Source organism: Lampetra planeri, chromosome 6 (genome assembly GCF_965212315.1).
Source record: "Lampetra planeri chromosome 6, kcLamPlan1.2.h2, whole genome shotgun sequence".
NCBI lineage: Eukaryota > Metazoa > Chordata > Hyperoartia > Petromyzontiformes > Petromyzontidae > Lampetra > Lampetra planeri.
The window spans coordinates 6853017-6868248 of record NC_136112.1 but is presented as its reverse complement, the minus strand read 5'-3'; the positions used below and the strand labels follow the sequence as shown (position 1 = coordinate 6868248).

The window sequence follows — 15232 nt, the reverse complement described above, 5'->3', positions numbered from 1 at the left end:
TTTTATGCAGCTATAAATTGATACACAATATGTTATACATGCCACCTTGGTGGAGTGTGGGGTAGTAAAATAATAAACACACATGGGTCTCTTTCGCGGGCAAGAAAAATAAACTTGCATTTCGTTTCGCCATTTCTACGACGACCTCCCAACGAATGTTTTTCAGCAGGCAAACTCTTGCGTAACAGACCACGGTTCTACGAGTCTGAAAGTCCAAACCTGGTCCAGAGTTTGACTGGTGGAAAACATTCCATCTCGAAAAATATTTAATCCCGGAGACCAATAGGCCGATGAACCAAATGGTGACTGGCGCTAAGTTTTTCGCCGTTGTTGCCGCCTAGCCCCGAGATGCGTGTTCGGGTCGGAACGTGCGCTGTCCGGCGTTACGCACGACGTTTTCGCTCCACGTGCTGCGAGCTTCTTTCACGAACGAGAATTCGTTTTGGAGAGTTCCTTGAAAACAGCGCGCGGTACAACCCAAATATACATCAGAGGACCAAGACGTCGTCATTTTTTTATTATTGACGGGCGACAGAGACCCTTTTCTGTTTATAATTGTATGTACTGTTGACTCTCAAGTGGGCATCGACTTCAGTGGAGAGCCCCCACCCTCTCTCCAGACTCCCAAAAGCAATCGTCTCGCCAGCCATGCAGATCAAACAACGCCTCTGACTTGCCGTTTTACGTGACTTTGTTCTTTAAAAACTGTCAGAATGTATTTCAATTCCGAAATCCTGTTGGAAGGCGTGAGAACTCGGTATATGAGTACACCTACACCTCACCCTAAATCCAAAATTACGATCAGCGGGGTGGGTGGGGGGGGGACATCAGACTCACCGAAACTTATTCTCCATTGTTGGAGGGTAGCATCTCTATTGGGCCCCCACACAGTCTCAATCTAATCTTGAACACAACCTCTGGAAGGGTCTAGACCCATAAATCAAAAATTAAACCTCGGCCAACACAGGGCCACGTACGGTGCGTGTGCGTGCGCGCACGATCAGTGACGGCACTCACGTCTCTACGCTATATAAGGCTAACCAGCGGCGGAGAGGCTGCGACCTCGCAACCCTCGCAAGCCTCTTCTGCCTGCGCGCCTCCAGCCACGCAACGGCAAACGAACCGCGCGACCCGACCGGCTGAACGCACGGACCGCTTCAGATCTCCTGCAGGCGAATGACTTGCTGGACGCCCCTGCCGCACAGGTCTGCCGCCTCGCAGCCCGCGGGCAGGTGCACGAGCCGCACGCTGCAGCGGCCGAACAGTTCGCGCTCGTAGCGGATGAGCTGCCGCCAGAAGCCCGAGTTGGGGCACACGGCGGGCCGGCGCGCCCGCACCCAGCGGAACGCGTCTCGCAGCACGAGGCCCTCGCCGCGCATCAGGTAGGCGATGCAGAGCGACGCGGAGCGGCTCACGCCGGCCGCGCAGTGCACGAGCGTGCGGCCGCCGCGCCTCGCCTCGCCCGCGATGCGCTCTGCCACCGGGTCGAAGTAGCGGCTGATGGGCGCGTGCGGGCAGTCGGGCACGGGCACGCGCACGTAGCGCACGCCCGGCAGGCGTGCGTCCGCCACCTCGAGCGACGCGTTCACCACGCACGTGATGCCCCGCGCGCGCAGTAGGCTCGCGTTGGACGCGCAGCGCCCACTGATTGTTTAGTTTTGTTTGGGTGGTGGTGGTGGTGGTGGTTGTGGTAGAGAGGAAGCGCATTGTGGCAGGGAATAGGTTGTGGTGGTGGTGGTGCGTGATGGGTGTCAGGCAGTGGTGGTGGTCATGCCAGCCGTGGTGACAGGAAGTGGATGATGGTGGTAAGCAGTGGTTGGTGACGGCACGGTGGTATTAATGTCAGGGAGGAGATGGTGGTGGCCGGGTCATGACGGTGATGGAAGCAGGGAGGAAATGGTGGCGATGGCAGGGAGTGGGTGGTGGTGGTGGTGGTGATGATGGCAGGGAGTGGCGGAGATGATGGCAGGGAGGATCCAGTGTTGAAGTGAGTGATCGTGGGCCATGCGCGCGTGCAAGCAAATGTCGGTGCAACACAGGGATTGGGGAGAGAGGAGGCGATGGAGGGAAACAATTAATTCACAGCAACACTTGTGCCAGACGTTGGCCATAGACAAATAACATGACTGCGATTATGTAAGTGAATTATACAGCACATTTAAGCAATATAAAAAAATCTGAGTGCACACTCATAGCATTAATCAAGGCAATTAATGTGTGTGTCTTATATATAATCCATATGTGCTGCATACACATTTCAACTCAATTTGCATTTCATAAAATGACATAAAAAAAAAATCAGCACGCTCTACACCAGTGCAAGCACATGCGATATGTATTTAAAGCGCACCGATCTCGTTACCTCGGCAATCGCCACTCCACTCCTCCGCCGCTAATCGTATTCTGAGTGGGAGTTAACACTGATGCGATGTTGTCGTGCAGTTGTAGCCTGAGAGCGTGAACGTTATTTATAGTGAAATGGCAGCATTACCGAGTGCGTAATGAGTAATGACGCCACATTGGACGTGTAGCCTACTCTTGAAAGCTATTTTAATGAGTTTGGTGTTGTCAGTGTAATTGCCTTAACGGCCCCTCTCGTAGGAATACGCTTTATCCAGAACATGCTGTGTTTTTTTTTATTCTCATTTAAAAAAACAAAATCCGGCAACACCCCTATGAAACAATTTTTATTTTCTTAACCCCAAAACAAATCCCCTTCTAAAAAAAAAGAATTCAAATAAGACAGCTCATAAATCACCGGCCATGGAATCTCTGGGATAATGTAAAACAAAAACCATAAAGATTTCATCGAGAGAAATTGACGCAATTATGAAGAGTGCTGCTGCTGCTGTAATTGCGTCTGGGCGATCTGTCACGTGGGGCGGAATGTGTGGATTCGGGCGGTCGATGCCCGGTCGCGTGTTAAGGGAGCGGCCACTCCCTTCGCGAGAGGCCGGCAGGCCGCAGACCGTGGCCCTCGCCGTCCTCTCACTTGCGGCTGCTTTCCAGCAGCAGTGGGAATGTTCCGAAGTGACTCGTGCATCTCCGCGCTCTGCAAACTCCTTTTCCGCAAAACTCCAGGCGCGGGCGTGAGACCGCGGCCGGCCCTAATACAGTACTGCGATGCTCAGCTGCTTAGTTTTATATTTTTTGGCTTTGAGCTGCCTGAACAATGATAATACGCTAACGCAGGGTTCTTCATTGCAAGGCCCTCGGGCCACTGGCAGGGCCCTGGTGGCCTTTAGTGCGGGCCCTGACGTGTGGCTCCCGACAATGCACGAATGTGCAAACCACTCCATCGTGCTGTCAAACTCCAATGGTTTAAAATGTGTAGCGGTCCTCACACTGCTGATGTCTTATCGTCAAAAGTGCCCCCCCCCATCCCATCTGAAAATTAATGAAGAACACTTACATTTATTTTATTTGGCCCATTCTATTTGGCCAGTTCCTTTTTTTAAGGTAAATTTTTTTCTCTTGTTAGAGGACATCAAACTAAAGTATCTGGAAAGAATGAAAGCGAGACATGAGAGTCTGATGAATTATAATTCTTGCTTGCTGTACGGTGCCGCCATCTCGCCATTGCCACGTTTTAGATTTGAAGCTTTCGTGACTGCAATGATTCATATTCTTAGGTTTTTTCGGTAAAGTCACGTAGGTAAAACATTAAAATTAATGAAAGTAAAATAAAACAAAATAAAAATAAAAATCACGACGTTTCGGAGGCAACACAAGTCTCCGTCATCAGGTGAAGGGGAAGGAGGAAGGAGGAGCCATGGAGCTGAGCAAGGGAATGGGGACGAGCGTGGAAGGGGGGGGGGGTAGAAAGGGCAGGAGAAGACGGCAGAGAACGAGGCGATGAAAGGGAAGATCGAGGCGACGGTGGTGAAGTGAGACGTGCCCTCGTAATGTGGGGGGGGGGGGGTGGAAATTAATTAACCCACCAGCGGGTTAATTACAGCGGTGGTTCTCAACCTTTTGTTGGCTACTGTACCCCCTTCGTTAAATTTTGTTTCAACCGAGTAAACCTCCTTGCCTGACCCAGCATGGTTCTGAGAAATAAATGTGCAATCGATGATCATCAACATTTTAACCAGTTGTCCATTTTGTGAGGGATCCTGACTTGCTAGTAACTGCAAGCGAATAAAACAACATTCAACGGACGCTGTGCATGCGTGATGTGATGTGTTCACGCTCACTAGTTACTCTACGAAACCAAAATGGTTTACTATCAATTAGTCTGTTAGAGGTATTTTATATTGTGCTAGGTTAACATATGGATTAAAATGTTATCGTAGTCATTTCATGTTGGCAGATTCATCCAGGATTATTCACCGATGACTCTCACGTATCGTATCATTTCACACGTTTAGAAAATCACCTCACGCACCCGCTGGGATTATTGCCACGTTTCTACCAGGGGGTCCGTGTAAACCCCCCCCCCCCCCTGGTTGAAGAACCACTGAGTAAACAGGGGACCAATCTCTCCGTCGACACTGACAACAAGCAAACGTTTTGGGGTTTTCCAAATAAACCTAAAACCCCATCGACGTTCTTCGTCACTTTTTCCCAAAACGCTGAATTGCAGGCCAGTGCCACCACGCCCGGCCCAACCGCCCCCACCGCTCCCCGGCTCGCTGACGGGAAATGCAAAATGTGCACGACGCCAAGCCACGATTGATCGGAGTCCTGATTTAAACGCGGACTTGGCAAGGACATGAAGGCTCTTCCGAGAGCGAGTTGTGAACGCCCGGGGTCCATTCCTCGCGGAATGCGCAAAAAATCCAGCGGATCCACCCAAGTGCCGTCCCCCCCATCCCCCAAATGCGTTAGAGATCGGGATGTACTGATCTCTTCCACACTGACCGCAGTCGGTGATGTTTCCGTCTTTAGATCAAGTAAGCGTACAACCTGGTGATCATGCGTTCGTTAAATCGTCCCCGAAGTCGGCCCCTTCGCTTCGGTGGGGGGGGGGGGTTGAAGCTACCACTCCCCCCCCCCAACCCACCCCCCCCCAACTGCCAAAAGCTCAGCTCCAATGCTAAATTGTGATCGTCGAGTCAATAAATTGTTGGTACAAAATGTTAAAATGTCGAACAATTTAAGCGATGGGCACGCAGCCTTTCAGCAAATACACTGGGGAGATTGGTGGGGGTGAGCTGGGGCAGAATCCACAAGAGTCAAAGGCAGATTTTAGCGTCACCCATTCTGTTCAGCGTTACACGAAGTCTGTTTAACATCGTGTCAAACCCCCTTGAGTGTTTGTACCCCTCCCCCCGCACCCCTTAAACAAGGTCATCTTACAGGGTTGCCCGAGCGGCGTGTGTGGGGAGCGGGAGCGCAACTGTCCTGCCTCCAACCACCCCCTCGGTCAACTCGGTCTCAAACGAGTATCTGGTTGCGATGTGTAAACATCGCCACTGGGAAGACAAAGGCGGCCGGGCGTGGTGCTGGCCCACCCACCCCGTCGCGTGCCGTGCTCGCTAAACAGCACTTGCCCCAACAGTCTGTTAAGCCTATATGGGTTAGGGGGGGTGGGGGGTCTTGGGTCTTTGTGCAACACACCAACAACTTACTTGCTCAGGTAGAGGTTCGGTGTGATCTGTGCAATGCTCGGTAGGCTCGCCATGCTGTGTCGTTGCCGAAGCTTCACTTCTCTTTCCCGATGCGATGCCGAGCCGCCGAGGCGCCAATGTAACATCGGCAGGAGCCGGCTGTTTCACTCCACTCCCCCGCAGAGCATTGTGTGACCTGTCGGCGAATACATATTTATTCATCTACATCTATTCTCATCCGTACGCCATAAAGCGGTCAGCTGTTGTCCAAGCTCCTAGGTGCGCGCGTCAACAACAAAAAAGGGTGCAGGGATGTTTAATGCCTCGCGTGATTTAAACGCGGGTGGGCCACACCATGAGATGGGCTGCCGGATGATATTCGGTCCGCGTGCCCTTGGGAGGCTTGCAATTGAGCTGCGGGGCGCACCGGGTTTCGAGGCTCCAGGTCGGCTGAGTGGCTGGACGGCACGGGACCCCCCCCTCCCCCCTCCTCTTTGCAGGAGATTTACGGATGACGCCCCCGGTTTAAAATGCTCCTGTGGATCTGCCGTTTCAATTAAACCAATGGCGTTTGCCATTTTGAGTTACGAGGCATCGCAGCTGTTTCGAGGTCATATTCTCAACAAATGACATCAGAGGCATCACTCGGGAAGGGAGTGTGGGGGTGGACAATTGTCCCCCCCCGCCCCGCCCCTCGCATTTTTTAGATGACCATTGTCCGTCATGCACCACTTTTTGAGATGTTCGTATCATATTCTTAGTTTTTTTTTTGCGGTAAAGTCACATACGTGAAGCTTTCGTGACTGCAAGGATTCATATTCTTAGTTTTTTTTTCGGTAAAGTCACATACGTGAAGCTTTTGTGACTGCAAGGATTCATATTCTTAGGTTTTTTTTTCGGTAAAGTCACATACTTGAAGCTTTCGTGACTGCAAGGATTCATATGCTTAGGTTTTTTTTTTTCGGTAAAGTCACATACGTGAAGCTTTCGTGACTGCAAGGATTCATATTTTTAGGTTTTTTTTCCGGTAAAGTCACATACGTGAAGCTTTCGTGACTGCAAGGATTCATATTCTTAGTTTTTTTTTCGGTAAAGTCACATACGTGAAGCTTTCGTGACTGCAAGGATTCATATTCTAAGGTTTTTTGCGGTAAAGTCACATACGTGAAGCTTTCGTGACTGCAAGGATTCATATTCTAAGGTTTTTTTTTGCGGTAAAGTCGCATACGTGAAGCTTTCGTGACTGCAAGGATTCATATTTTTAGGTTTTTTTGCGGTAAAGTCACATACGTGAAGCTTTCGTGACTGCAAGGATTCATATTTTTAGGTTTTTTTGCGGTAAAGTCACATACGTGAAGCTTTCGTGACTGCAAGGATTCATATTCTTAGGTTTTTTTTTCGGTAAAGTCACATACGTGACGTCACATACGTGACTTTACCGAAAAAAAAACCTAAGAATATGAATCATTGCAGTCACGAAAGCTTCAAATCTAGATTGTTCGTATTACATAGACACACACCTATGAATTATTACTGTTGGGGTATACGTATTTATCTGGGTGTGCCGGTGAATGACGTCACTGGGTGCAGGCTCGCTGTTGAGATGAGGTCATCATCGTAAATATTTGCTTCTCTTCTGTCACGTGGCTGGGTCTGGGTGGAGTGTCACCAGTCGGTGGGAGCGCGCGTCTGGAGGGTTTTAAGCACGTTCATGGCGCCGAAAGGTTCACGCACTTTGCTATGTGAACTCGAAGTTCGATTCCAGGCCAACTTTAGTGGGCGAGTGGTCTCTGAACTGGTACCTGGGCTACGCCTGACCTACAAAACCTAAATTATGTTGATGTATTATAACGTTATTGTATTTTACGTTGTAATATACAACACGATATGTTTATTAAATAATTATTATTGCAGGTGTAGCCAAGCCTCCCTTGCTCCCACTTCTATGCTGCCTGCCTCCACCAACCCACACTGACCAGTGTGGTGAAGTATGGTCAAACAGCCCACATGATTGTGGATTGACTAAGTGACTGTTCCTTATTTTTATAATTCACATTTAGTAAACGCCCAAAGGCCAGCCATGAAAATTGGGAATGATGCAGGCTCGTAAGAGGCAGCCTCATCCGTACATGCTACATTAAACTATTTTTTATTTTATTAATAAGGCCCACTGAGCTATATAGCTATATAGCTATTTTCAGAAGCGATTAGGCCACAAATGATAGCTCGACTAAGTGGCTTATCAGGTGGACATTTTTTCAACCAAATACTCCAAACGCATGTTTTTAAATGTGGAGGGAAAACCCGGGGGACCCGGAGAAAAATCCACGCGACCACGGGGAGAACATGCAAATTTCAAATATACAGACGTCAGGGGTCAGGGGTCGGGATCGAACCCACAACCTCTTGTGTACCAGGCGAGGTAGTTAACATCTCGCCACCGCGGCGCCGCGGCGCCCCCATGCAGTGCTCACGGTCCCAGAAAGTGAGCGTCAGCAAACCGCACTCTAGCACACACCTATAAATAATCGCGAGGCAGCTGCATGCACACCCGGCATGTGTCATGATGCAGAGCTCCGCGTTAAATCGCACCGCAGCAGAACAATATCGATGACCATAGTGAATGCCGTCGGTGGGAGCAACAATGAAAGTCGCTGCCCGTTTTTAGCTGCACGTCGTGTTTTAAATACGTTTCGGCTGTTATCCGATCTCAGTAGACGCACCCGCCATTTCGACGGTGGTGCCAGGATATGATTTTGACAGTCGATTGCGTCAAAAAGTGGGTGGAAGAGTTAGCCAAAATATCCCACACAGGGGGTCCCTCTCGAGCTCCTCGTAGTGGAGGGGCCTACCATCGGCAGTGGCGTCAGCAAGATATTTCAGGGCGGTATACCTTCATATAGCACTAGCATAGGCCGACATGTCCTTGAACGTGACTCGTTTGGCATCGGCAGGCATTGTTTATCAGGACGTCAATGTCAGCTAACACAGAGGATGTGTGTTCTGCACTTCCGTCCGTCTACGTTTGTGTGGCCCCTTGCTTTGTGCGAGAGAACTTGGAAAGCTACTGCACGTCCACAGTCGGTTTGTTTTCGGTTGATCCTGCAGCACTGAATCAACAACGGGCATACTTAACGAATACACACACAAGCTGGCTCATTCTACACATTGTATCCCATGGCTACGATGGGCCATTGAGTTTGACAATTCCATGACCCAACCTCGAAGGTGTGGTTCTACAAAACAAAAAATCAGTTAAAAATGTAAGTAAATGTTTTTATTCATTATTTATATTTTTCTCACATCAGAAGCAAGTACATCGACAATTCCGAACAAAATGCTCTGTTTCTACCCCCCCCCTCCACTTATGCATGGGAATTATTGATTTAATTACCAAATTTAACATCGATATATTATACAATTGTCATTAATTTAGAGGTTTTGACTTAACTTTCGTGACTGCAGGAATTCATATTCTTGGTTCTTTCGGTAAAGTCACGGAAATAGGAAATTTAAAAAAATGAAAATAATAAATGTATTTTTACTTTATTTTATTAGGTGTTTAAAAACGTAATTTAGTTTTTATGGGAACTGAAATGTGGAGGGGAAAAAAGCTTGCATAGAAATCTGGATCGGAAAATAATAAAATAACTCCTGACAACTCATTATTTCTTGTGGCAATGAAAGCCTTTGAACATCAACGGACCGAGTGCACTGCACTTCAAGGGAATTATGTCGAGATACGTGGGCTGGTTTTTTTTTCTCCCATCAAGGTCAGTCATTGCTTTCTACACCGGGCGTACGGATTGTTCAACCACCCATTGTACAAGGTCCATATGGTTATTTCGGCCAGAGAGACCCAGACACCTCCATCACGCGGTCGCGTGGCATAGCCTCGGAGGCCACAGAGCGGCGGGCTGCAGTTATTAACGTTCCGCTCTAGCGCTCCTCAGCCACGCTGATTTATAATTGGGGCTGCGCGCGAGAGCGCTGGTGCCTATGGCGTCAGCACCTTTGCAACATGTCACGTTTTGTGTGGGCGGAACTGCCACTCTTCACCGCGAGGCTGCAATCGGAGGCAAATTATGTTATTCGTCAATTTCACTCTGCAAGGCGCTAGAGCCGTGCCGGACCACAGGGGAAGGTTTGGTTGAAACTAAGCGTGGTGGCACACTTATTTTTGGATGTGGCCAAACATCCCCAATATAGGACCACACAGTTCGGACAATAGTTGGTGCCGGGTCTTGGCTACCTTTGCCGCTCGTCTGTGATTTATTTTTTCCACGACTCATTTCTCCCTCTCTCTGAGAGTGATTAGCGCTTTGGAGGCAAGGATTGGTGGATCACCGTTGAAAATCTGGAAACCCTTGCAAGTAAAATATTTTTAGAAATAAAAAGGTCAAGTATAATGTTGAGACTCCCATAACCGTCGAGTTGAAAGGGTGGGTTGCCAACTCCTGAGGTGCAAAAAAATAAGAGACCCAGGGAAATTAATGGGGAGATTGAAAGCTCACGTTACCAGAAGAGGGGAGAACTAAATGTTGATGCGTTGTCATGAGTGGCGCATTATATTATTTCACAACTGACAGAAATCGGGCCTTGTAATGTCGCAGGCACACTTTTGCATATGACCCAGGACATCCGCCTAAAAAGACGATTTATTGAAAATCAAGACCTGTAGCAACCGCACTGAGAGGTGGAAGGGAGATGGCAGCATAGCAAATGGTTTTGTGAATCCGTATGCGTGGGCCTTTGAGTCGTTACTCCCTCGTATGCGTGAGTTTTCATGGCGGATGTTATTTTCCTCCGACATACAAAACGCTCGTTGAGTGGCATTTGCCAAACAACCCAATGCAGGACTCCTGAAAAGAGCCTTGAGACTCTGTGATCATTTTAAGAAGGAAAAACATTCTTTTATTGCAAAAGGGAATACAGTACCAGCAATCCTGGAAGATAAATGACGAAATAAACATTGGTATCAAATAGGCAGGAGCGCTTATCATATTGCGAGCATGGCACGCGCAATGAACGAAATCTCGTATCTAAAAATGTCTCTAATGTTTACAAAAATATAAAATGCACATGCCCTGTATATATGTTATATATTTTTCAGATGTCCCTAAATGAAAGACCTTTGAATGAATAAGTTGGTGTCATCTATGTATATAAATAAATAACTTCATCTGTATGTCTCAAAAACCTCTACGGTACTTCCCGACAATGTAGAAAGCTGAAATTTGGTACATAGGCAGCTTTTAGGACACAAAGAACAGGAATAATCTGAAAATCAGAGATTTTTCATTTGAAGGCCCCCAAATCTCGATTTTAAGTTCCCCATAAACATGTTTGTGCATGTCATTCAGAAACCGTTCAAAATATAATATTGCGGGTTTTGTAGTTTGATAGAGCATTAAACAGCAAATACAATTAAAGCGAGAAACATTGTTCCATCTTTTTTTATATTTAGGATTTAAGCGGATTTTAACAAAAAAAATACACATTTTACCATGTTCAAATCTGAATAATTCGAAAGCGGTAAAATATAGGAGCTTCCCCCCATAGACTATTAAGCTAATTGATGTTTGTTCTTTCTCATAAAAAAAGAATGGAATCTGAGCGGTTTCCGGTGGATACGTCTTTAAATATAACAAGTTGAATCAAGTCGTCAACAATTATTTTTTATGGGAAAAATACACATTAGTGTCCGATCGTCGATAACATTTTAAAAACATCATAGGTTCATTACTATATGCATTGCAAACGTTTGCCTGGCAAAAAGACAGGCTTCATGAACTAGTTTGAAATAAAACCAAAACACAAATAAGCTGGAAACCTGATAACCGCGTACGATCCGTTCACCTTTGTGAATAATTTATGTGTAAAGCTAGAAGGTTTTTAGGGACACGGTGAGCGTCTGGGATGAACACAAAAGCGATTTCAGAGACAGCGATGACACTTGGGAGCGAGTGTCCATCGATGCGGTGGTGGAGTGGTGGTCAGTGTGCTGCGCTACGTACTCGACTACCTGCATTTCTTTCTTGTGTTTCCTAGTCGCGGCTAACATCAGTTGTCAGTGAAATCTGGCTCAGGGTCCACCCCCCGTCACCAACCCCCATCACCAACCCACACAGACCAGTATGGTGAAGTATGGCCAAACACCCCCTCCCCCCACCAAGACCACAAGTTTTTCGGTGGCCAACATTCAGGAGGGTTATTGACAAAGGGGCCCCGTGAAATACTCTTGGTCGCTCCGGTTTCCGATTGCACCGTCCAAGGATTGTTCAGTTGTCGTGCCAGGAAAATTCACGGTGGGTGTCGGGGACGGGCAAATAACTGGGGTGGTGGTCCATCTCCTCGTTTACGTCCCTGAGCTAAGCGGTGTAAATCCCATATTTCTAAGACCCCGGGGGAATATTGTCAGATGGGACACCACTACCGAGATGTAGCTCCCCATGTGTAGGTGCTGGAGCAGCGAGTTGTCTGGACACACACACACTGTATTATCGACCGCCGGGCCACATCACGGCGTGCGTGTGAGCAAAAGAAGAAACGGCACACGAACAGAAATGGAGCTGATTGCGCCAAACCCGAAACTGTGGAGTTCAGCGTAAACTGCGTAATAACATGCGCGCTTTGTCTCCACGCCAGAATGTATGTATTGTATTACAAGGCACGTTCACACGCCTATCTAGATTTGCATTCCCTGTCCGAAGCTGGACTAATGCTAATACCACGCCTGCATGTATTCATAGAATAGGCCTACATTTTGTGTGAGTGTATCCCATGACTTGTTAAGGAATGTACATTTTATTGCAGTTTCTTATACTCAAAAAGGCGTATTGGTAATTTTTTAAAAGTATATATACGGCATAAAAAAAAAACCTGTCAATCCACTGTTGGATGAAGGGCCTCGCCAAAGTGCCAGTCATGATGGTTTTTGACCATTCTTCACCACGCTGATTCTAGATTTGAAGCTTTCGTGACTGCAAGGATTCATATTCTTAGGTTTTTTTCGGTAAAGTCACGTAGGTAAAACATTAAAATTAATAAAAGTAAAATAAAATAAAAATCACGACGTTTCGGAGGCAACGCAAGCTTCCGTCTTCAGGTGGAACCGTCACAGCCACGACAGCTGTATATGATACATGATACAGATATATGATACAGCTGTCGTGGCTGTGACGGTTCCACCTGAAGACGGAAGCTTGTGTTGCCTCCGAAACGTCGTGATTTTTATTTTATTTTTAATAATTTTAATGTTTTACCTACGTGACTTTACCGAAAAAACCTAAGAATATATTCACCACGCTGATCGGCGTGAGTTGCTGAAGGAGATTATCACGGTTGGCTCCGTACGGTGCGAAAGAAGTTCAACACACACGGGGTGGAGGCCAGGACCGGTTCAGATATCACCTCCCGCTCGTGATGGGCACAGACAGGCACGGCCAATCTCAACGTTCCATTCAACAATAATAATAATAACAACAATAACATTAAATTTCGATTTAAAGCTTTCGTGACTGCAGGGATTCATCTTCTTGGTTCTTTCGGTAAAGTCACGTAGAAGGGAAATAATAAAATAAATAAAATAAAACATAATAAAATAATTCTCACGACGTTTACGGCCACAACGCAAGCAGCCGTCCTCAGGTCTGTCGGAAAGACCATTCTACGTGACTTTACCGAAAGGAACCAAGAAGAACAATAACCTTGTACACAACGCCGCAAAATCTTCTTACCTGAATCACTGCGCTTGCCCGGGCCACTTGACGGTTACGCAGCCACCACAGTTCGACTGCAGCCGAGGCTGGGTTGACGAGTGCGGTGGGTGGGTGGATGAATGGGGGGAGGAGGAGAGGCGAACCGAGCGACACGGATGACAATCCCAGCGCGCGGCTCTGTTGACTGCCGTGTCCCTGGTGACGGGCGCACGGACGCACGCGTCTCACGCACGCCGGGCGAATGCGCCGTTCCGCCGGATGGAGAGTGATGGGCGATGGGATATGGAGGATGGAGATGATGGTATTTAGTGGTGGTGCTGGTGGTGGTTTGTGGTGATGTTTGCCCGACGGCGGCTATGCCCTCTAATCGTGGCGCGCGCCCCACCCCGTGTGCCTTGACGCGGTTGTGCGTGCGTGCGTCCGTGCGTCTGTTTTGCGTTCTCAGCGATCGTCCCCTCTCCCTCTCTCTCTCGATCTCCCTCCCCCCCCGAGCCCGCCACTTGCACTTCCCCCCCCCCCTTGGCAACACACGTCGGCTCATTCACGCCGTCTTCTTAGCAACACACGTACACACGCAAGCTACACGCTGGCCAAATGGAAATTCACTACCAAGTTGCAATTTGCCCACCCACCTGGTTGCCAACCGTGCGAGCGTGTGCCAGTATCAGGGGATAGACACCGACACCCCCCCCCCCGATTCCATTTGGCTAAACGTCGGCAATGATAGGTGGGGCGAGTTCAGATATAATAGCACACGGCTCGGTGTGTAGAATACTTAACACGGTTTGTTTGGTCCAGTTAGCTACGAGTGTCTCGGAATGGAAATGTAAGCGAAACCCACTGGTAGCTCTCGGCGGGCTTGCCTCGTCACGGTTTAAGCCGAGGGTCTTAAGTCCCTGGACCACTAAAAAAATATACTTTTACAAAAATTGCTCGTTTGCCTGTCTACACAGAAACAAGGGCTAATGACGTGGTGCAATTATTTATGACTTCCCATGCAGTTGAAGTGATGAGCAAGTTTCTTAAATCCACCGCCACTCCAGCCTGTCCCGTCCAGATGTGTAAATCCACGGGTATGCTAGTTGTTCGATCGACACACGGTTTGGTAATTTATGTTTAACATTTAACAGCCAATTATGTGTGCTGTGCAGTAATTTTGAAAGTGTCTCCTCTATGCTGACTTGTAGTTATGCAATACGATTGTTAGTTCGGTGCTTATTCTTAGGTTTTTTCGGTAAAGTCACGTAGGTAAAAACATTAAAAAGTAAAATAAAATCACGACGTTTCGGAGGCCACACAAGCTTCCGTCTTCAGGTGGTACCGTCACAGCCACGACAGCTGTTCTTGATACGTCGTGATTTTTATTTTTTATTTAATTTTACTTTTTAATGTTTTTACCTACGTGACTTTACCGAAAAAACCTAAGAATATGAATCATTGCAGTGACGAAAGCTTCAAATCTAGAATTAAGTGCAGTGCTTGTTTGAACTTGGTGTATATTTTAGTCAATGTTTAATGTAAACGTTTGTTTATATTTACAGATAGTCTGCCCGTTTTAATAATGGATTCACTTTCTTTCGTATGGGATTTGGAAAAAAACACCAGGCTACAATTGTATGTTGGATGTTGTGAGCCATTCCATTGCATCCGAGGTAGCTGAGCGGAGTCGGCTTGTTCCACCAGAGTACGCGTTGAGTCTTGTGATAGCTGAGTGGAATAGACTGCTCGTTTTATCAGAATATTGTATTTATTAGGAAGCCACTGGAACCTATGAATTGAAAACGAATTTCTTGTGTTTAGTTTGTTGCCATTCCCCCACACCTCCCGGTTACCACGGTAGGCTACGTACGGTGCGAAAGAAGTTCAACATACATGCATTTATAGCTCAGTGGAGTCCGCTTGTTACGTCAGAATCAGAACCGGCCCTAGACCTTTGGGGGCCCTTAGCAAAATTTGGTT

General features: G+C 47.5%; 1 protein-coding gene across 1 annotated transcript; it reads right to left on the bottom strand.

Moving 5' to 3' along the window:
- Nucleotides 1-502: 502 nt before the first annotated feature.
- Nucleotides 503-13590, bottom strand: LOC144719464 (dual specificity protein phosphatase 14-like). The gene is made up of 3 exons (XM_078595394.1): nucleotides 13292-13590; nucleotides 5574-5748; nucleotides 503-1644 (listed from the first exon to the last, which is right to left on the bottom strand). The coding sequence occupies exons 2-3, from the start codon at nucleotides 5696-5698 to the stop codon at nucleotides 1158-1160; spliced, it is 612 nt and encodes a 203-aa protein (XP_078451520.1). The 5' UTR covers nucleotides 5699-5748; nucleotides 13292-13590; the 3' UTR covers nucleotides 503-1157.
- Between the last annotated feature and the right edge of the window lie 1642 nt (nucleotides 13591-15232).

What these genes read in the sequence shown, in the direction of transcription:
- LOC144719464 (XM_078595394.1), bottom strand. Translation starts at nt 5,698, where the DNA reads ATGTTACATTGGCGCCTCGGCGGCTCGGCATCGCATCGGGAAAGAGAA. An exon ending in CCGAACCTCTACCTGAGCAA is followed by an intron (nt 1,645 to 5,573) that starts GTAAGTTGTTGG and finishes CTAAACAATCAG; the next exon opens with TGGGCGCTGCGCGTCCAACG.